The sequence below is a fragment of the Xenia sp. Carnegie-2017 genome, unplaced genomic scaffold (genome assembly GCF_021976095.1).
Source record: "Xenia sp. Carnegie-2017 unplaced genomic scaffold, XeniaSp_v1 HiC_scaffold_25, whole genome shotgun sequence".
Lineage (NCBI taxonomy): Eukaryota > Metazoa > Cnidaria > Anthozoa > Malacalcyonacea > Xeniidae > Xenia > Xenia sp. Carnegie-2017.
In genome coordinates, this window is record NW_025813488.1 from 2,444,967 (window position 1) to 2,466,649 (window position 21,683).

At 37.2% G+C, this 21,683-nt stretch overlaps 2 protein-coding genes, 1 long non-coding RNA gene and 2 pseudogenes across 3 annotated transcripts; 2 read left to right on the forward strand and 3 right to left on the reverse strand.

Annotated features, from left to right (window-relative positions):
• Positions 1-4,510: 4,510 nt before the first annotated feature.
• LOC124453275 (zinc finger protein 106-like) lies at positions 4,511-6,425 on the forward strand. The gene is made up of 6 exons (XM_047004057.1): positions 4,511-4,618; positions 4,794-4,865; positions 5,227-5,298; positions 5,603-5,660; positions 5,737-5,817; positions 6,208-6,425. Exons 1-6 carry the CDS (start codon positions 4,535-4,537, stop codon positions 6,384-6,386), a joined length of 546 nt encoding a protein of 181 aa, XP_046860013.1. The 5' UTR covers positions 4,511-4,534; the 3' UTR covers positions 6,387-6,425.
• Positions 6,327-12,339, reverse strand: LOC124453445 (annotated as a pseudogene).
• Positions 12,340-12,373: 34 nt separating this feature from the next.
• Positions 12,374-12,654, reverse strand: LOC124453279. Its single transcript, XR_006951039.1, has 2 exons — positions 12,572-12,654; positions 12,374-12,477 (listed from the first exon to the last, which is right to left on the reverse strand). It is a non-coding gene; the product is annotated as an uncharacterized LOC124453279 (long non-coding RNA).
• A 4,532-nt stretch (positions 12,655-17,186) lies between these two features.
• LOC124453447 lies at positions 17,187-18,077 on the reverse strand (annotated as a pseudogene).
• A 1,495-nt stretch (positions 18,078-19,572) lies between these two features.
• Positions 19,573-21,384, forward strand: LOC124453448. The gene is given in 4 exon segments (XM_047004263.1): positions 19,573-20,370; positions 20,415-20,551; positions 20,605-20,773; positions 20,776-21,384. Coding segments are annotated over 4 exon segments (1,620 nt in total). The 3' UTR covers positions 21,292-21,384.
• The last annotated feature ends 299 nt before the right edge of the window (positions 21,385-21,683 follow it).

Sequence of the window (21,683 nt, forward strand, 5' to 3'; positions counted from 1 at the left end):
TGGCGTGTGCTAACCGATCCGAGCTCGAGTATAAAGCTGAGTTTGCATTGGCGTGTGCTAACTGATCTGAGCTCGAGTATAAAGCTGAGTTTTCATTTGCGTTTGCAAACCGATCTGAGCTCGAGTGTAAAGCTGAGTTTTCATTGGCGTTTGCAAACCGATCTGAGCTCGAGTGTAAAGCTGAGTTTGCATTGGCGTGTGCTAACCTATCTGAGCTCGAGTATAAAGCTGAGTTTTCATTGGCGTTTGCAAACCGATCTGAGCTCGAGTGTAAAGCTGAGTTTTCATTGGCGTTTGCAAACCGATCTGAGCTCGAGTGTAAAGCTGAGTTTGCATTGGCGTGTGCTAACCTATCTGAGCTCGAGTATAAAGCTGAGTTTTCATTGGCGTTTGCAAACCTATCTGAGCTCGAGTATAAAGCTGAGTTTTCATTGGCGTTTGCAAACCGATCTGAGCTCGAGTATAAAGCTGAGTTTTCATTGGCGTGTGCTAAACGATCTGAGCTCGAGTATAAAGCTGAGTTTGCATTGGCGTGTGCTAACCTATCTGAGCTCGATCAATTAAATCAATCAATCAACGAAAATTTGCAAATCAACATGAATACATGGTTGAGGAATAATTAAAACTTTGTTTTAAATTCATCTGTTTTGCAATATTGTTATTTTATAATAGAAATAAAAGATGAAAATAATTAAAGTTAGCTAATACCATAGTGAATGGTAAAAGTAATATAATAAGTTGATAGTTCTTAAAAGAACTGTTTTTAGTAAAGAGCACTTTAGAACTATTTTCAGATTTGTCACCACGACAAAGTCTCTATTTTATTATTTATAAAATAATAGACGTTATGCTAAAGTCAGAGACGTTTGTGGAGAACTCTCGAGCATGCGGTTTGCACTGATCTGCTCTAGAGTTCTCCCGAAGGTCTCCTCGGTTTGAATAAACCTTTGCAAACATAGTAAACATCTTTTATTTCTGAATTGAAATCTCTTCTAATCAATGCATCGTAATATATTTTAGTTTTTTCTTAACTTTACCTTTGTAAATATGTAATGTGTATTATACTTGTTCATTTCACGCCATTCAGCATTGGCGGCTACGTGATTTCAGATTTAAAAATAATCTATCTATGTATCTAAAAGGTGATTGCTGAAAAAGAAAGGGCAAGCTTGGCTAGTGCAATCAGGTAATTTTGAATTCTGAGTTGTGACTCACATAGCTCTAATCAAGAAAATCATTTTTTTGAACCGATTCGTTTTCTCAGATGTGATCAAGACAGTATCTCCAGTACGGTTCACAATTTCGATAGGGACCAAGGTACAAATATGGGTAATTAACGTGAATATATAAGTACCTGAGTACTCAACGTGATATATTAGTACCTAAGTAGGTACTCAACGTGATAAATTAGTTCCTAAGTAGGTACTTAACGTGATATATTAGTACCTAACTGAGTACTCAAGCGATATATTTGTACCTAAGTTAGATACTCAACGTGATAAATTAGTAAGTAGGTACTTGTATTCTGATATTACCTTTGAGTACTCAACGTGATATATTTGTACCTAAGTTAGATACTCAACGTGATAAATTAGTACCTAAATAGGTACTTAACGTGATATATTAGTACCTGAGTACTCAACGTGATATATTAGTACCTAAGTTAGGTTATTCGGCAATATTTTTTCAATGCATATATGTATTTTTGTAGAGATGAACATGCAACCATTAACTGTTTTTGCTTAACTAGCTCAAAATGAAAATGCTGTTGCACTGGAAGAAATGGATTATGTTGGGCACACGGACGCAGTTGGTTGCATTGTGGGTATAATTGTCGAATATTGTTTCTGTTAAACTTCAAAGTTCGACAATTGAATAAAACCCATTTTAGATCCCCGGTGGTACATTTTCCCAAGTTATTTTAACGTGAAGTACCAATAAAGTGGAACGTTTGTCGTTTTAGTCAAATGTTCAACATTCGTCTGGCGGAAGAGACCGATAAAATTAAATTTGAATTTGAATTTAAGTCACGGTTTTGACGACACTTGGAAATCTACGAGAATTATCTGATATATGTGTGCTTTGATCTTTTGTAGCCCTTCAAAGGAAAGCTATACAGCGCCTCAGTCGATAACACTGTCCGCGTGTTCGATCTCAAGGTAAAACATGTGAACCCAAGCTATAGATTAGATGTTGTTAATCTGGCCATAGGAAAAAGGCCTGGGACTAGCTATCTATTAACCCGTGCATTGACGTTAAACATTCGTAATAAAATTTTCGTAATGTTTTCTCGAGCGTAGCCCAAATTTAATAGAAGTGAATTGAATTACATCGCGCGAAATGGAGTTATTATATAGTTAAAATAGATTCATACTGGATTTATAATTATACTCAGTTCTTTGTTGTGGACACAGATATTTGCTCGAAGCTTGAATTGTGCTATTCACTGGATATGTTTTTCTTACAATTGTTTGAAATATCTCGTAAAAGACAAAACGCAACGATGTAAAATGGACAATCAAAAGATTACAACGTTAATTCAAAGAAAACGAAGTTCTGTTTTCTTGAATACAATATGGCAACCATAATTACTTTCATAAGACTGTATGCAACGAAGAGCACTATCCACGCTTCGTACAAACGCCAATCTGGCCTCGTTTGTAAATCAAAAAGAAGGCCCAAAGCAACGTAAAGTCAACACTACAAGTTCAATTTGTTTGCCGTTGCGTTTATCATCTGTATTTTTTGTACGTAGACAGGCGAATGTTTGCGGACTTATGAAGACCACCGACTAGCCGTGAATTGTCTTCAGGTACAGTCATTAAGAGAAAAGAGAAATTATATAAACATACCCGTATATTTCCTATGTTATGATTGCTGTCATTTACCAATACCGTTAACTCGACATCCATTCAGCTCATTCCTGAAATATCTGCAAAGAGAAGTTAAGATGGTTTGAACAAAACGATCATTTTTTCCTTCTTTTAAGCACGCCCCTCGTGGAAATCAACCCCAGTTGACGAGGCCAGCGTGTCAAAATAAAGATTTTGATTCCATTCATTCATTCATTCATTATTCATTCATTCATTCATTCATTCATTCATTCGTTCATTCATTCATTCATTCATTCATTCATTCATCCATCCATTTATTCATTCATTCATTCATTCATTCATTCATTCATTCATTCATTCATTCATTCATTCCTTCTGTGCTTTATAATGCAGATATCCAGGGAAAATAACCGCATGTATACCGGCTCCAGTGACCAGACAGTCTGCGCATACGACATTAAGGTGAGGGTATATTTAGGTGTACCACGGTATAACACGGGATCACCTAACCATTATACATGCGCTTTGTTCCCACAGTCAGGATCATGTACATACAAGTTTAGTTTTCGTGGAAGAGTAATGTGCTTACACGTTGCGTTTGGTAAACTCTTCGTTGGACTCAGCAGTGGCTATGTAACCGTTGTTGATTTAAAGGTAGCGTGATGATTTGATTTTCAATCCAAAAAATGCTTCCGTCAATTGTCGTTGTTGTCACGACTTTACTAAATCTCAAATGTTTTGTGATCATTTCCATCAGACCAACGAGTGCATAGATCAGTTCAATTGTCACGTGCCGAATAAAATAAGCTGTCTGTCATCAGGCACGGAAGGTCAACGTTCCTTGCTTTGTACGGGTTCTTTGATGCGACGATCACCATCCGGGATCAAATGGTAAAAATCATTTTCGCTATGTATTGCGTATAAATCGAACTTCAACAGAAATCGTGCATTTGATATTGTGTTTTGCTCATATTTTCACGTAGCGAAATGGGCGAGCTTTAAAGCTTTTAGTGCTATGTTTTCATTTCGAAGCTATCAGAAATGATCGTGTACTACCTTAAATAAAATTTTGAAGCTGAAATTGCATTTCTCCATCGTTTGAAATCGAGTGCAGTTATTGAAGATTTCAACGTTTACGATGCAAAACCGCTGACACGGATAAATCGCTGTTTCATTTCATGGCAGTAAAACCTCAATATTCGGGTTCAGTTCGCAGCGGTAAAAATTGCAATTTCGATGTTCAATTTTTATTTTAAGACGCCTCGATTATTTCTGATTATTATGAAATGAAAAATACATCCTTAGCTGGAAAGGATTCATCTTCTTTGCCATGTGTAAAGAAGCGTGAAACACAATGTCAAATGCACAATATTATATCAAAGTTCGATTCACTTTTTGATGAACACTGTACAACAAACGGAATAGCAAACTCCGGTTAGCAGCCAACAAACAACGTGTACGAAACATAACTACATGACACGATCTTGCCTGTTTGATTTGGAACTGCCGATGATTACAATCAACTTTGAAACTTCTACTCCATTAGACTGGCTTGCTCATACGTCATATAAAAGATCACAAGTTGACAGTGTTGTGCATGCAGGTCGTGGAGAATGTACTGTACAGTGGGTCAGCGGATACTGTTGTGAGGTCGCATAACATCAACACTGGAGTTGTTGCGCTCTTACAGCGGGCACACAATGAGTGTCAGCGGTCTGCAGGCGCTGGGAGGCGTCTTGGTGACGTCATCTCTTGATAAGATTGTTCGATGTTACGATATTGAGGTAATTTGATATGCTGAGCCAGGTATATAAGGATAAGCAATTATATCATAGGATAGACTTGGATGGAGATGCAAGTACATCATAGGATAGACTTAGATGGAGATGCAAGTATTTAAAGTATATGGATATTCTAGTATGCCAATGGATTGAAAATGTTATTGCAATATTAATTTAGACTGGCGAACTTCTTCAACTTTATGGCGGGAACACTAACATGATATTTTCCTTATGTGTTCTTGGAAATATGGTAAAAATATCTAAATTATATTCTTGTTTGCCGGAACATCGCGTTCATTTTTGTTCGAAAATTTATCATAGTTTGAAGTGGTTAAATTTGTGCTCTGTCCAAACTTACAAGCATCAAATGTGCATCACAAAGACGTCCCTCCTTCATATTGTAAATTTCTTTTGAGCAACAAATGTATATCACACAGACGTCCCTCCTTTGATGTGTAAATTTCACAAGCAACATATGTATATCACACAGACGTCCCTCCTTTAATGTGTAAAATTTCACAAGCAACATATGTATATCACACAGACGCCCCTCGTTTATTTTGTAAATTTTACAAGCAATATTGTAACATCAATCTCCTCTTTATTTGTAGATCTACACGGGTTGTCGAGATGGTCGTTTATCAAGTGTGAAACTAGATCTTAGGAAATATCACAGTTGTAAAGTACGCATCAACAATCGTCGAGAGCCTTGAGGAAAGTGTTGGTGTTGATGTTGACTGACGTTTCAACAATCTTAGCTGTAGACAGTGACTTGATTCACTTTATTCTGAAGATTACAACCGCTAGAGATGTCGAAACGTCAGTCACGGCCAACACCAACAGTCTTTCTCGGGGTCGGGACTCCACAAACATCTAACGATACTCCCGGGTTCAAACAATTCACTTTCAACGCATCTTCGAAGTGGTTGTAGGAATTAAATTATTTTCCACTCGGAAAAATCACATCAAACTTTTGCTTTATTTTAGTGGCGCAATTGTTCGCTGAAATTTGGTGTGTTGAGTCATTTTAAACAACACGTTGAAGGTAGTTTCAACTTTCAATGATTCTTCGATGTATTTGCGAGGAAATGTATTGTATAACATCACACATTTTACCACAGATCACATCAATGAAACGGTCAATTTGAAAGATTGTTTGGCGGGAATGTCTTCATACGTTCTTCGGCCACAATCAGTCGGAGGTAAGTGTGAGCTTCACTGTCAATGACCTAGAACCCAGTCTACTAGATATCTGACGGAGCTAAAACTCCATGGTTACGAGTTAGGCTAGCCGCCATCTTGAAAGGTGGCCAAACTGACGATACACTAAAATCCGCTTTTCCCGAGTTTATATACAGTTGCAAATTTGATAGTCTAAGTTCGCTTTTAAAATGTTTGATAGGATTTGTTTTTAAGCTTACTTTCAACTTATTTTCTATTTTGAGTTTCGCTTTGTGCCACCTTTCGATACGGCATCCTTGCCTCGCCTTGACGCGTAGTTAGATATCTAGGGAGTGGACTGGGTTCTAAATCATTGTTCATAATTTAGCGCGTGTTTGCTGCTTAGAAATACTTTATGATTTGCCGCTCAGGTAATTCAAGCGAAGAAACACATATTAAGTCATGTCCAAATGGCCTAAGGTTACATTGCTGTGAATGGAACTTAATTTACTGTTGTCGTGTAAACAAATACGAAAAGCCAAAGTTGAAATCGGAGTTACTTGGTGCGATAAAATATCAAAACAATAATTTTAATGTTATTATAAGTTAAAAGGTTATAGAGGAAATATATATAAATATATACATTAAATATATCGAAAGTTTGGTATTATTTATAACGCGTAAACTCGCGAGCATTGTTCAAGTTCAACTTACAATGCTCTGCTCATCTATATCATAAGCTGGTCCATACCATACTAACGATAAAGCTGTGTTTTGGGTTTAACGAAACTTACCCCGCATATCCTAATTATGACCCGAACCGCCACCCTGCGTTCCGCCAGCACCTTGAAATTGTCGCATCATACTTTGCAAACCTTGCATGCCACCTTAAAACCAGGAAAATATATTTTGAGAAAGAGACTCGAGCCGAAGTACACAACAAGTTATCCCATGAACGTCAAAACAGTTATTACGTACGCGGGGGTCCATCTACGTCTGTAAACTTCAGGGTCACTTTCATGCACAAATCAAACCTTCGGCAGTGAAGCCAGCTCGAAGCCAGTGCTACTAGCTTTTTAGTTAACTGATTGTACTCCTTTGGTAAACACATTAGCACGTTGCATGGAACGACTACAAATCGAGCTGGCCGTGCCGCTATTCGTAGTTCATCAATCCACCTTTCCGACGGTAGACACACGTGTCAAAAATACGAGATAAAATTACAAAATTCGGACATTCAAATGGTCGGAAATAGTATTGTTTATGTAGAATAGTGGCAACAAAATGGTTAGGAGATGCTTTTGAGTTTTGGGGTGTTTGTGAGTGTGATTCTTGTTATTCAGAGCGAGTATTTATAAAAGTATAAGGCATAACAGTAAGTATGAACTATTTTGCGTTAGAATAAAGCAGAACGATCAAAGGAAAGCTTGGTCGCTAATGTCTTTTGTAAGGGTTGTACGGGTCTTAAAGGCCTTACTTAGATGCAGCCAAAATCGGATCTGGATATTCTTTGGTTGTGTGGTTTCTTGCAACGAAAGGCATACTGCATGTATGTACGTAATAAAATGGACAACTGTCTCTGTGCGATCAAAAAAATTCCTTTGAATCCGAAAGGTTTACTGGTTTAAACACAAAATTACTCGAGAAATGAAGTTACTTTCCAGATTGAATCATGAAAATATTGTAAGATAAAGAAACTTGTTAAAATTTTATGACATAAGGGTTCAATTTAGACGATAAAATGGCAGCTTATCAAATACTATCTCCGAAAAACTATTGTAAAAGTAGATAATCCCTTTCTTCCACGAAGCTCATGGATGCTTTCGTTCATGCGAGAGTGAAAAAGGTAAAAAAACGTATAAGCATGTTTAGAGTTGGCTTAAATTGTAAGTTTTTTGAACGTTTGCAGTATCCTTGGATGTTCTAGGTCCTTTATGAGATAAAATAATAAAATTCAAAAGCAAAACCCGTTTCGGTCCATGCTTCCGATACCTTCTTAAGCGTAAGGCACTAGAACGCCGCATGTTAACGTTTCGGTAGGAGATTTCGGCCCCTCCACGCTATCCTACTTGGGAGATGCAATAGCAAGCTTCCGCCCATCAGACCCCGAGATCACCTGCGATAGGCTTTGCTCGGGGTACGCAGGGAGAGTGCGGTCGCGACCGAAGTGTGGGCCCCTAAGCCACTGCATACCTAATCGCACCCAGCTTCCACTGCTAGTTGACATCCACTTTACCTTATATTGGCTTTATATATATATACATAATTTCAACGGCTTACGAAAGTTGTGGTATAATTAAAGTCCTTTGATATGATGGAAAATGGCTTTTATTTACTCCTACACCCTCTGTATTTATAATTAGTATTTCTGTATTTCAAAAATAAGATTTACGAATGCCCCAAGAGCATCCTCTTTCTATTTTATTGCCACTATTCGACATACACACCATGTCCGACCATTTGATTGTCCGAAATTTGTAATTTGATCTCGTATTTTTGGCACGTATGTCTACCGTCGGAAAGATTCAAGTATTAAGGGGAGGTTAGTTTGACAAAAACTCACCCATTTGTTGTAGAACTCTGGGATCCATCATTCTTGCCATTTGTTGATTGAGACGTTGGAATTGCGAAGGATTAATATTTCTCGACATATCTCCACCTTAACGCGAGAAAATATTAAGTATTTCTCAAGACATCGCCACTACACTTACTTCGTCACAAACTAATTTATTTTTCATGCAACTATTTCTTCACCAACCTTTGAACAATCCTTTAATTCCACCCATTTTCTTCACCATTGCTGCAAATTTATTATACTGCGATAAAGTTCGTCGACTTCGCGGATGGATGTCCCAGATCCCGCGCGACCCTAGCGACACGCCCCTTTCACGCGAGAATAGTTTCGAGCCCTGAAGATATCGAGTTCTTGAAAACAAAGATGAAAATTTGCAAGTGTCGCTCACTACGAAGGGCATACCATTATGTTAGGGATTTAAAGGTACAATTACGGTTGTTTTACCTTGATCATTCATGCTATCCATAATAGTCATGAGTTTCTTGAGTCTTGCCATTGATTCCTGCTCGTTGCCTTTGCTGCTCATAAAGTCGCTGCCAAAACCAGGTATCATACCCTGAAAGAATACAACCACAATGGGTGTTCATCCATTAAAATTCCATAAAAATTTTTGTTGAAAACTTGGAATTGAGGGTCAGATTTGCTAGCTAGGTATGTTGCAGCAAAGTTTGGATTGGATTAAGCATTAGCTTAGGTTGAATTAGCTAGGTATATTGTCGAAAAGTTTGGATTGGATTAAACATTAGCTTAGGTTGAATTAGCTAGGTATATTGTCGAAAAGTTTGGATTGGATTAAACATTAGCTTAGTTGAATTAGCTAGGTATATTGTCGAAAAGTTTGGATTGGATTAAGCATTAGCTTAGGTTGAATTAGCTAGGTATATTGTCGAAAAGTTTGGATTGGATTAAGCATTAGCTTAGGTTGAATTAGCTAGGTATATTGTCGAAAAGTTTGGATTGGATTAAACATTAGCTTAGGTTGAATTAGCTAGGTATATTGTAGAAAAGTTGGGATCGGATTGGATTAGGCAATAGCTAAATATATAGACATTAATTAAGGTTGCTCAGCCATTAGCGTAGAGCCTTTGCCATTTGATATTATCAGCAAAAGGACTGGGGCGAGCTTTCTGTAAACGTTAGTCGATAAAAACGAATTGAAAATTTTGAAAATCCATCATGAACGTTGTGCGTAAACTTACCATGATCTGATTGAAGGGACCCATTTTCATGATATTTTGAAACTGCTCGTACATGTCTCTCAAAGTAAATTGTCCTGAAGTAAACGAAAGAAAAATATTTCATGGTCTTTAAAACATAAACATAAACAGTTAGAAGAAGAAGAAACTTTATGTACTCAAAGCGACCCGAAAAAGCTTGTTATTTTTCCTGTTCAATTAATGAGTTTGTAAAAACAACCGTTGGATAGAACATATTACTCAAACAACCGCTAGAAATTCTCGTTGAAAAACTTTCACCAACCTTGCTTTAGTTTCCCAATCAATTCTTCGTTATCTTCCAGTTTCAGCTCGTTGACCTTATCAATAAGTCCTTCGATGTCACCCATTCCTACAAGATGGACCATGAACACTAAGGGTACATTCGTGTACTATGAGATACAAAAGGAAGTAACTGTTCCGCCATCTCTTCATTTACACCAGTAGCTACAAACGTATCATAAATAGTTAACGAACCCAACAATTTGCTGATAAATGGTCGTGTTTTGAACGGCTCGAAGTCGTCTATATGTTCTCCAGTTCCAATGAATATGATGGGACTCTTGGTCGCAGCAACGCTTTAAATGATACAAAAGGTCACTCGTTTTAAGTCTTACTCAACGATCTCATTTACTGTTCATTTTTATGATATATGGCATAAAGTAAATGGTTTGAACCCGGGAGTATCGTAACATGTTTATGGATGAAGATCGTCCAGGTTAGTAAAGTCCTGAGAAGGACTGTTGGTGTACACTGACGTACACTTGATGTACACTGACGTACACTTGGTGTACACTGACGTACACTTGGTGTACATTAGTGTACACTGACGTTTCGACAACCTTAGCGATAGTCATCTTCAAAGATATCGCATGTTGTAAAGATATTTGACGACGGCTATACCATACTTCTTTTCTCAATGAAGGTTTTAAGTTTGTTTTCACGCAGTACTGAGCATTTCTAATGATCAGAATACGATACTCACGCACTTAAAGCTCCACCGCCTTTAGCATGACCGTCTAACTTTGTGACAATAACAGAGGCGACATCGACCTTTTCTTTAAAAGCTCTCGCCTTGAGATGAACAAATTAAAATGTATGTTACATGTCTGGATGCTTCAAACCAACCCACTAACTGTTGAAAAAAACAGAAATGTGCGGGTATACGGGGGGGGGAAGGAAGGAGTTAAAGAAATCGTTCATAAGTTTTGAATGTAGAAAACTTCAAATGTTTCACATAAAGTTGCCTCGCGTACGGGGGAGAGGAAGGAATTAATTAAATCGTTAATAAGTTTTGAATGTAGGAAAACTTCAAATGTTTCACATAAAGTTGCCTCGCGTATTGAAAATTGTACCAATGTATCAAGCTACGTAAATAAACGCGTGAAAAATAACAAGTTTTATCTCTTCCTTATTTCATGCAACATCAAAAACTAGAAGGTTTTATGAGAGAAAGGAGGAGAGGTTTTCTCTTAAATCTCGTTGTTTCAAAACAGAAGTTACATAAATAACTGGGAAAAAAGCTGCATGATGAACACACAATATCGGTTAGAATCAAGATTTCTCATCAGTTATTCATATCGTAATAAATATCAGGGAGAGCTCGTTAAAATGTAAGAAAATCATAGGATGAACGTGTGTTAGATGTGTTTAAAGCAAATTTCGCCTGTTTTCAACAATGTTTGACCTCCGAGTCCCAAATGCAGGAGTCCCCATTGCACTATGGTGAATGGTATAATACCCAGGAGAGCACATTTTAAACTTTTGTAATTATAAATAATAATGCGATTTTAAACCCACTTTTATCGCTACACTGTACTCCGCGATCCGCTAGATGCACAACCATAACACATAACAAGGAAAATATAAAGAAGAGCCTGTGTTAATACCTGTGACTCGCAAGCCTGGCCGATCGTTGCGTCCATTACAAATATGATGTTATCAGGATCCTTAAGTTACGAAAACATTTTCATGAAAGGTTTTGCGGTGCGGAAGTGCTCCAAAAATAATTATTTACACATACTATAGCATTTGACACTTGTAACATTTCCTCAAACAAAGACTCTTCTTGTTTGTGTCGTCCACTGAAATGGTTGAAATGTTAGGATAAAATAGCAATTTACAATTTGCAATTTGCAAAGGAACAGTACAGCTTTGCAAAGCGGGGTTGTCAAAGAAGTAGTATCTTTGCAAATACATTTCGTGAACATCATAATTCATGAATATGCACAACAGAACAAAACACACAATTCACATAAAGCCAGGCTTCGGGCTGATGAATTGACAGCTGTGGTGTTTGAAAATATCATTTTACAGAGTTTTCAATTCCTTTACCTCGTGTCAACTATGATTATTTCAAATTTCTCTGATTTGAACTTTTCCACTCCTTCTTGTGCAATGATCACCGGATCCATTTCAGTGTAACTGGAATAAAAACGCACAAGCAAAACAAAAAATTACCTTCTATGATTTATGGCTTTCTTCGTGCATCCAAAGCTACAGAACAGTCCTGTCCTACCTTCCATAAAATGGAATCCTAGCTTTGTCGCATTTTGCTTCAATTGGTCAAAAGCACCTGTTGCATGATGGGTATACAGTCAGGGATTTAATCTGAATAAAGAAGTAGTTCTACGGCAAACTTTTCAAAAATTCTTCTCATACCTGCTCGAAAAGTGTCGGCTGGAGTTAAGCATGTTTTCCATCCTTTTCGTTGATAGTAATAAGCCAACTGTGGAAATGCCCAAGCGATAAACAAGGTAAAGAAAAAGTTTCATTTTAATCAAAATAGCGACCTATGCTATACTTGCCTTTGTACAAGTTGTAGTCTTTCCACTACCTTGAAGGCCAACAAACATGATAATATTAGGTTTGCCTTTGTGCGGCTGCCATGTTTTCACACCAGGATCAACTAGCTAAATATTAAAATGGCATACCACAAATACAGTTGAATTGCACAGCACTGAAACAAAGCAAGGTAAAAATGACCATGTTTCCAAACTTTGCTACCTTACACAACTCTTGAAAGACAGCATGCTGTATCATTCTTCTCTTGTTCAATCCAGCAGCCATGTCATCAAAATCTATGGCTGACCTAAAGAGATGATTCATCGTGAATCCTTTGCTCTGCACTAAAGGTTCAGTACAGATATATTTACCAATGCAACAATAGTGATAAACTTACTTAACATTTTTCCCTCAGCTTTTCACCAATTGAACATTCACATCAGCCTCAAGCAAAGCTTTGCACACTTCTTTAAGTAAGGAATTTAAAACCTAGAACCATCAAATCCAGGAAAGATCTTAAATCTTATAACTTAGTGATTGAGTAAATCCAAGCCCATAGTGAAGTGAAAGCATTTTCCGTGGGTAAAACAACATTCAAAATAAGTTAATTCAACGAAATCTTTTTCAAAAGCTTTCAGAATAAGATAAAAAATAAGTTACAAAATATGTTATATAGATATTAAAGCACAAACTATACCTCTTCGTTGATAATAGTTGCATTACTCAAGGATCGAAGAGCCTCTGTAATTTTACGACCAAGGTCTGCTAACACCATTATTGAAAGTAGCGAGTTGTTTCACCAATTGTTTAAAGATATATTTATTAATGAGAATACGGTCCTATAGAAAGTATGACAGTAAGTACTTGCTAGTTTCTCTTAATAAAGAACGCTCGGGAATACTCGTAAAGATTCGTTGTATGCTCGGGAATGGCCGGAGTCGAGAAAGATTTGCAGAGTGAACTATTGAGTTATATTAACTATCTTCATTTTAATGAAAGACGTGAAAAAAAGCATAGAATACCACGTTCTCGCTCAGCTGGGATAACATATTTCATATGTTAGCCTAAGGACAAAAGGGAATCAGAGGTCAAAAAGAGGCAGCCAATAAAAATTCTAGAGGCTCATAATCAGCCAATGAGATAAGCAGTGGAAATAAGTCCATCAAATGATCCTAAATCATAACACACGTCAATCACTTTGCTACTCCACTAGTGGCCTAGTGCTTGATGCCCTAAAGACTCGAAGGTTTGTGAAATTTTTATTAATTTTTTAAAAATGTACTTGAAATATCGACAAATTCTGTTGCAAAAGTTTGATGTATAACTACAAATTGCTTTATTTGTGAATCTTTTCGTCGTTTATTTTTTGTACAATTCTGCGTTAAACTGCGTATTTTGTCAGTGCCCAGTGTGTTTTTTCAAGAGGATACTTGATATGAAAGACAGGTTGTAATCTTTTTAAATTTTTCTTTATTTTTAGTGTGTTGCCTACTGCTATTACCTACTTCTATGTTGAACGTTTTCGAAGCAAAATTTTTGTTGAATACTTTTAAAATATATATTTGTGAATCGACATATTTTCTCCGACAACTTGTTGCGCGCCCAACATCTTTTTCGTTTCAACGCAAATATATGAAACAAATTTTGAGGCGAAAAGTTACAGTGAGGCCATGTGAGAGATAAGCAAGGAGTTTCTTATTCGGGTTGATTTTCGTCTGTAAAAGCGTTCTTTTGAAAGGAAATTTTAAAGGTATTTGAAAAATATGAAAAAGTTGGTTCATGTTGGACGTTGGACTTTCTATTAAATTGGCGCCTCTTTTGTTCCGCGTGAAAATGAAGAAAACTGGGCACGAATTATGCAAAACTAAAAAATTTTGACTGAAAACACAGTTAAGGGGTACAGGCAAAACCTTCACCTTGGCAATTGAAATAAATAAATTCAAAGGTGTAAGCCTCGAGTTGCAATGACGGCTACAGGCTCTTCTATTAAATAAGTTCGAATGATAGCCATTTCAGTCAGATTGGGAAGTTACCGACTATTTTAGAGCTTTTGCCAATAAACGTGTTTAAATTCTGTAGGAAAAGATGCTGATTTTCTCTTGAAACTTGACAATGAGCTATCGTGAAGAATGCAACTGAAATAGTATCATAAAGTTGAAATTTGAAACAAAGATAGCATGAATAGTTATGGCGACAATTGGAAGAGAAATAAAGAAAGTAAGAAAGGAAACTCAAAATTTCAGGTCGCTAAAACTTTTATTGATTGCCTAACCTGCTTTATATGAAAACGCTTTGAAAATTTTTACTATTTTATTCTACAACGTCGAATGGATGAAACTCATTTCGTTTAATTTGAATTGATATGATACTCAAATGAAACAGACAATCAGACTGAGAGTATTTTTTTGATTTAATTGTGCACAATTTTGAAATTGTTCGGCTCTTTTCTCAAAGCTTTGCACAAGCAAATTTGTCAACTTGACTCTGAAGATGATTCTACCGCTAAGGTTGTCGAAACTTCAGTCAGCATCAACACCAACAGTCCTTCTCAGGACTTTACTAACCTGGACGATCTTCATCCACAAACATGTTACTTATGGTTTTATTATTGATGAAGGATATTTAGTCTAAACGTCCCTAATGAATATGAGGGATATTTTAAAGTAAATATTGTCAGTAAACATCTCTGTGATAACAAAAGATCCCGAGGAAACCATGTGATTACAGTTTTTAATGGAGCATGATGGAAAGGAGGACAATATGTGGATGCATGTTTGTAAATGTAGATCGTCCAGGTTGGTATAGTCCTGAGAAGGACTGTTTTTGTTGTTGTTGACTGACGTTTTGACAACCTTAGCGGTAGTCATCCTGATCAAATGAGGAGTAAACGTCAGGTTAGCCGTATTTATTATCTGGTTCTTACGTCATTGTATTGTGTGTAGCCTCTTGTGTGTTCAACGGGACTTAATTCTAAGTCCTGCCGGGACGAGACCAAAATCCATGTAGCGGTGGTTGAAACAGAGTGGTTGGCGTATGCGTCTGACGTTGCTTGCAAAACGTATGTAGTCGTTAGCAAGTTGTTCGCTCTGTCGTCCAAATGATCGTAATGAAGTAAATGGTTTGAACCGGGAGTATCGTTACATGTCTGTAAATGTAGATCGTCCAGGTTGAGTATAGTCCTGAGAAGGACTGTTTTGTTGTTGTTGACTGACGTTCCGGCAGGACTTTTAAGTCCCCGTTGAACACACAAGAGGCTACACACAATACAATGACGTAAGAACCAGATAACAAATACGGCTAACCTGACGTCTACTCCTCATTTGACTCTGAAGATGAGTACCGCTAAGGTTGTCGAAACGTCAGTCAAGAACAACAAAAACAGTCCTTCTCAGGACTATACCAACCTGGACGATCTACATTTACAAACATGTAACGATACTCGGGTTCAAACCATTTACTTTAATGTGTGGATGCTTTGATAAAAGCTATGGTGAACTTTAAGTTTAATATGGTAACAAATCACGCATCCAAAGACCTCGCACTGGCTAATTTTTTTGTATAAAAGTGCGTGTTCCAATTGAAATGCTTAAATTCAATATAATGCTTGTATTCATATACTGCAATAAATACAGCGTGTTCGTTGTGGATTGAATGATAGTTAACATTGATAGCAATCATCATCGTAGATTTATTTACGGCTGTCGTGGTTTTACATTATAGTTGACGTGGATTTACATTATAGTTGACGTGGATTTACATTATCGCTGTCGTGGATTTTGTCCAAATAATCTTGGGTCAATCTGTTGAGGATTACGTTAATCTACGAATGAAGATCAAAGACGGCGTTTCAGGTTTATAGTGTTTTAGTTAAAATCCTGGTCATCAGCAGACAGCACTCGCAAAAAGATGATTGCCTTTGCTAAATAACAAAGTTGTTCTTTTGATTCCTGTTAGTGTTTTTTTATAACCGAAACCTTTTGTCGTAGTCTCGTGTAATGTAATATCATTGTACAGGTAAAACAGCGAAAATGGTATTGTGTGGTATACATGTGTGATGTGGCAGATGTCTGATGTCTGTTTTCATAAGTTTTTTATTCGTTTGATCACCAGGATGCACGATCCTAAGTTCAAGGAAATAAGCATTGGTTTCCTTGAGTTTTGGTCGCGTGTATTCGTTTTTAAGCATATGTATTATTTAATTATAGTATTCATATATTGGTATAACTATGTATAGTTACTGTTTGTAAACAGTGAAAATCTAAATGCATGAATTAAAGCGCGACGTTTGCTACTAAGCTACGGATTGCATGCTAAAATCAGTGAGATAATTTTGTCCAAAATATCCGAATTACCTTTTCTCGTTGAAACAGCAAGAAAACTAGCCACCGCCCGAAAGCCTTTAAGCGCAATCCAGCATACAAGCTGCTTAGCGTAAATTTAATTTCTTTAAAATTATAAACGCCTAAAATATTCTTGCTTTGTTATATGTTCTATGAAACTACTGTTAACAAACAACATATATATACATGAATAACTAGGTATGTTATATGTAATTATTGGAATTGATAGTTACCCCTAGCGTAACTACATTGAATGACCCTGACAAGAGACTGAGGCGAGCATACAGAATGACATCATAAATCACCAAGTCATACCCGTGCGCAAGTGAACGAGATCAAGTCGTCAAGGCAGGCAAAAACGTTTTTGGCTGGATTAACCGATAGTGAAAATAACAACTCCAGGGTTATTGGAAAAAATCCTTTCTCGTTATAACATATTTACTTTACATCAAATTTTACATCACAAGAGCAATTTCATTAATTTTATAATATCATGGAAACTAGCATTATATCTCCTTGCTAATGCTATTTCGAGGTGTAATGATTGCGTAACCACGACTGAAAGCATTTTCTTTGTTGATCTTTGAACCAGTTAGATGCGATGCAGGTTGCGACAAGAATAAGGACATCTTGTTTGTAACCAGGAAGTCGTGATACATTTCATAGCAACGCTTTGCCGAGTAAAATCCGATTTTGGTCGATGTAAACAGGTCTTTCCAGCAAGTACTTGGAGATTATTCGAGACAACGACGAAATACTCTGTGGAGAATAGCCATAATTATAATCAGGATCCCAGTCAATATCATAGGATGAAGGATCGCATTCCCTTGCATTCATCTCGTCACGCAACTCGCTCCTCCTTTTCCACTTTCTGCAGCTCATTCTGGGAAAACTTCAAGGCTTTTTTCGTCTTCTTCAGGTCTGCTTCAAGACTTTGATCGTCTTACGAAGTTTGTCACTGTTAGTTGGTCGACATTTTCCCTCGCTTTATTTAGCTCACTGCAAACTTCGTGGTGTTCGGCAACTTCGAATTTTCTTATCTCTTCGCAGCAAGCATGACATTTGATTTTCGCGAAATCGCATTCACGAGCATGCGCTGGAAGATTTTCAGCGTCATCACTCGTTTGCAACCATTTTCCATATTGACGCAAACCGTGTGAAGATTATTCCATGAGTGTGAGCACGGGAATGAGATCAAAGAGAAGCGTCGTCGTGCGACAGTTTGGACACGAATCTGTTTCAGATATTTCCAGCCACATTTCCAAACATTTTTGACAAAAGGAATGACCACAAGGTGTTACTACTGCAGCCTCTAGGACGTTTGCGCAAATACCACAGATTAAATTCGGATCGATTCGACCAACGAAGCGCTGAACGGGAAAACCCATGTTTCGTTGAACTGTCTCCGAGCAAAATTGGAAAACGATGCTCTACTTTATCTATTCGAGGCTTTAAGCCCTGCTAATTTACGACTCTCAAATAACTGACGTCACAATGGAAAAGTAAACAGTTCTTTGTCATATTTGCACTGTGACTATTTTACAGTGTTCCATATTGTTCATGGAGATTATCCTTTTATGTCAAATTTCCTAATCATGATTGAGAAGGATACAGGACTGGAACATTCTGAAGATATTACAAGATCAGTCTGAAATTACAGAGAGGACTAGCTTTTTTATAGAAACTTTACTTGTCATTCAATGGAAATCGGCTAATATGTTTTTGTACATATTATTGATTTTCAGTCAAAAGAAAAATAGTTTTATTACAATAACATATTAAGGACCAGCTCAACAACAAGGATCATTTCACTCAATTAAGATATTAATCAGTATTTTTATTGATACGTTGTGTAATCAGTGTATTGATTGTCGGCTGCCAGGATTTGAACAACAACTAAAAGCTCAAGCAATATATTTCCACAACAATTGACTTCACATGCATTTGAACATCGTATTCATATACGAGAGACTTCTATGAATGGACTCGCTCCTAACGACGATATGAAGACAGAAGTTTTTAGATTGGTCTTAAGGAATTGTATTTTTTCAATCATAATAACACAGAAGTGTGAAGGTCTATCCTAACCTGAAAGTGCCAGATGAAACTGCAAAAGAAAGTCATTTCTGATTGCAGTTTTGTTGATTATCGAACGAGTGGTCTCTACGGTGCTTAATTTGGTTATAAAATGTTATCGTGGCTCTGATCCAATTTAAAAGCAACAGATTTAAGAGTTTGTCGAAGAGATTAAAGATTTCTTTAGCTTGTTAGGCAGTACGACAAAGTTCACGCTACACGATCTTTACTAATGAAGCACCTGTAAAGAGCGCGCTTTTGTCTATCTTCTTTGTTGCTATAAAGCAGCATTTTTTGGACAAGGTCATTGGAAAAACTACAGCTGAAATAATAAAAATAATAAAAATCCAAAAAGTGACCTTGAATCATCAAAGGACATTCCAATGCTCCAATGAAGATAAAATGGCAAACGTTTTATTTCTAAAAATCATCTCGAGCTCGGTAACTGATTTCATAGACAACTTCATTCCTTGCTTGCTGTGCTTTTTATAAATGTGCTGTTTGAGGAATGGCTAATGGACTTTCGTGCCTATTGTTGAAATGTGGATTCTAGGTGTTACGACTTTAAGTCTATTTGCTTTTGTATTCAGTATTGGTAAATCTTCCTTGTGCTACATTTAAAGCAAAGAACAGTTGCTCATTCTCAAAGCAGTTTAAAATCACAAAGTTATTACCGGAAAAATAAGGACGATGATGAGAAAATTCTCGAGAAAACTTCACTAGCAGATGAGCAAAAGAAAGTTCAAAACGAAACTGCTTTCGAGGGAGACGATTCTTTACAAGCTAAAGCATAATTTTAAGAAAAACATGGAAAGAACATCTTGTGAAAGCAAGTCTTTGCGTGAGATGTATTCTAAAGAACAAGAGCATCCTAGTGCTAGGAGTCATTTAAATGCAAGAAAATCGAACAAAGTATCTAAAGAAAGAACAGATCTTAATCGAAAGAAAATAGCCGAACAGTCATCAAAGGAATCGCTAATGTTGAAGCTAATTGGTGATAAAGTAAAAATCCACGGACATGAAGCGAAAGCTAGCATAAAAGAAACAAAGGACAGACTTAAGACCACGAAACCAAGTTCTAAAAATGAAAACATAAAGCATGGACAGAAGTCAAATTTCTTGGACGATGAAGGTCAAGTGAAATTGCGAAGTGCTTTACTTTTGTCTCCACTTCACATTTGGAAATTTAAAGATCGTTTCAACTCAGCTGAATCTCTAGGAATCCACGAAACTTTGCTGCATCATGTTATAGACAACAAGTGGAACAAACGACTTAAACACAAACTTTACAAAGTCTTTAGAGGCGAGAATGTTCATGTATCCGTTATAGGAGGCTCGAACACAGCCGGAGGGGGCATACAGAAAGACGAAGGCACAACAGAGGGCATATTTTTTCGTGTTATCTTAGATTGGTGGCAAAAAGTCATAACGCCTATCACCGGTTCGCATCTTAAGATGCGTCAAATTGCCATGGGAGGGACCGGAAGTGACTTTTTTCAGTATTGTTACAAATCATACGTTCAAGAAAATGTTGACCTTATTTTTCTTGAGATGTCTGTTAATGACCTTCATGACTTACCGAATCAAGCCAACCTTAGCCTGCCTGCCTCTTGAGCAGCTACACGAAGTTGCTTGACTATGACACCGAGCCAGCAGTTCTATACGTCAATCTTTTCAGCGGTCGTTCCTACTATCAAGGCTGCGCGAGCCTGGAAGATTTTGGCCAGCGGCTGCTCTCGGACGTCTACAACATCACAACTTTTAGCTGGCGCGATGCAGTTTGTCCGTAGTAGATGGGAAATACAGAATTCCTTTAAATACATGCAAAGTTGTTTGTAGCGACGGACATCACATAAATCAATTGGGGCATGCGCATATAGCGCTTATGGCGATAAACCTATTTCGTGATGTTTTTTTGGACAATTTGAATCACATGATGAAGCTTCGTGGTCTCTTATTGGACAGCTCAAATCACGTGAGCAAATTGCTTCCGCGACCGATGTTCATTCAGACAGAGAAAACAAGATTATCAGACATCCACTTTGTTGGACGACATTGACTCCGAATTTCAAGAGGAAAATCATAAAAAACAGTATGGAAGTTGGAGTGATGGAAAATTACGGTTTTGATTATTTACATAACAAACGTATTGGTGATGGAGAATGCTGGACAGAGAGCAATTGTCGTGCTGATGCATACAGTGGATGGACAGGAAAAGATGTTGGGGCCATACTTGTAATGTCATTTACAATACCTCCTCTTCATTATAAACCTCGCACTGGGACGAGATCGGTTGTCTTAGCGACACGGACATGTTGGAATTGCGGCATTGCGGAAAGTTGGCTGGACGATGACATCATGGGAAGGAAACGGCTTCAAGGACACAGCAAATACGCGCAAACATTGTTGCAACTTGTTGGTCTTCGCGTAGAGCCTGGGGACCACACAATGAGCGTCAAACTTGTGCATCCGGGATATTTCACAGTAGTGGGGGTTATGCTGGGACCGCCAGATGGGCCATATTAATGTTAAGATAGTCTATGTCATATTTGGAATGTAAATGTGACAATTTATTCTAATTACCTCGAGCTACGATCCTAAATACCGTAATTGATACTTTAAATCCTTCCAAATTTCAGATTTCTTCCTTGCAGCATGACCTAATGACGCTTCACATCGCTCCCTAATGAAAAAAATACTATATAAAGAAAGCAAAATCAAAAGTCAATTTATTACAATGTAAATGTGAATAATGTATATATCAATATATGGTAATCATCATTTGTAGCTATAAATGGGTATGTAAATCATCAGGATAATATTGCTTGAATTGTTGTAATAATTTGTAGTAATAGTATACTAATTAACTCATTACGTTCCTACGCGACATGACTTTGTTGTTTAATGAACTAATTAAT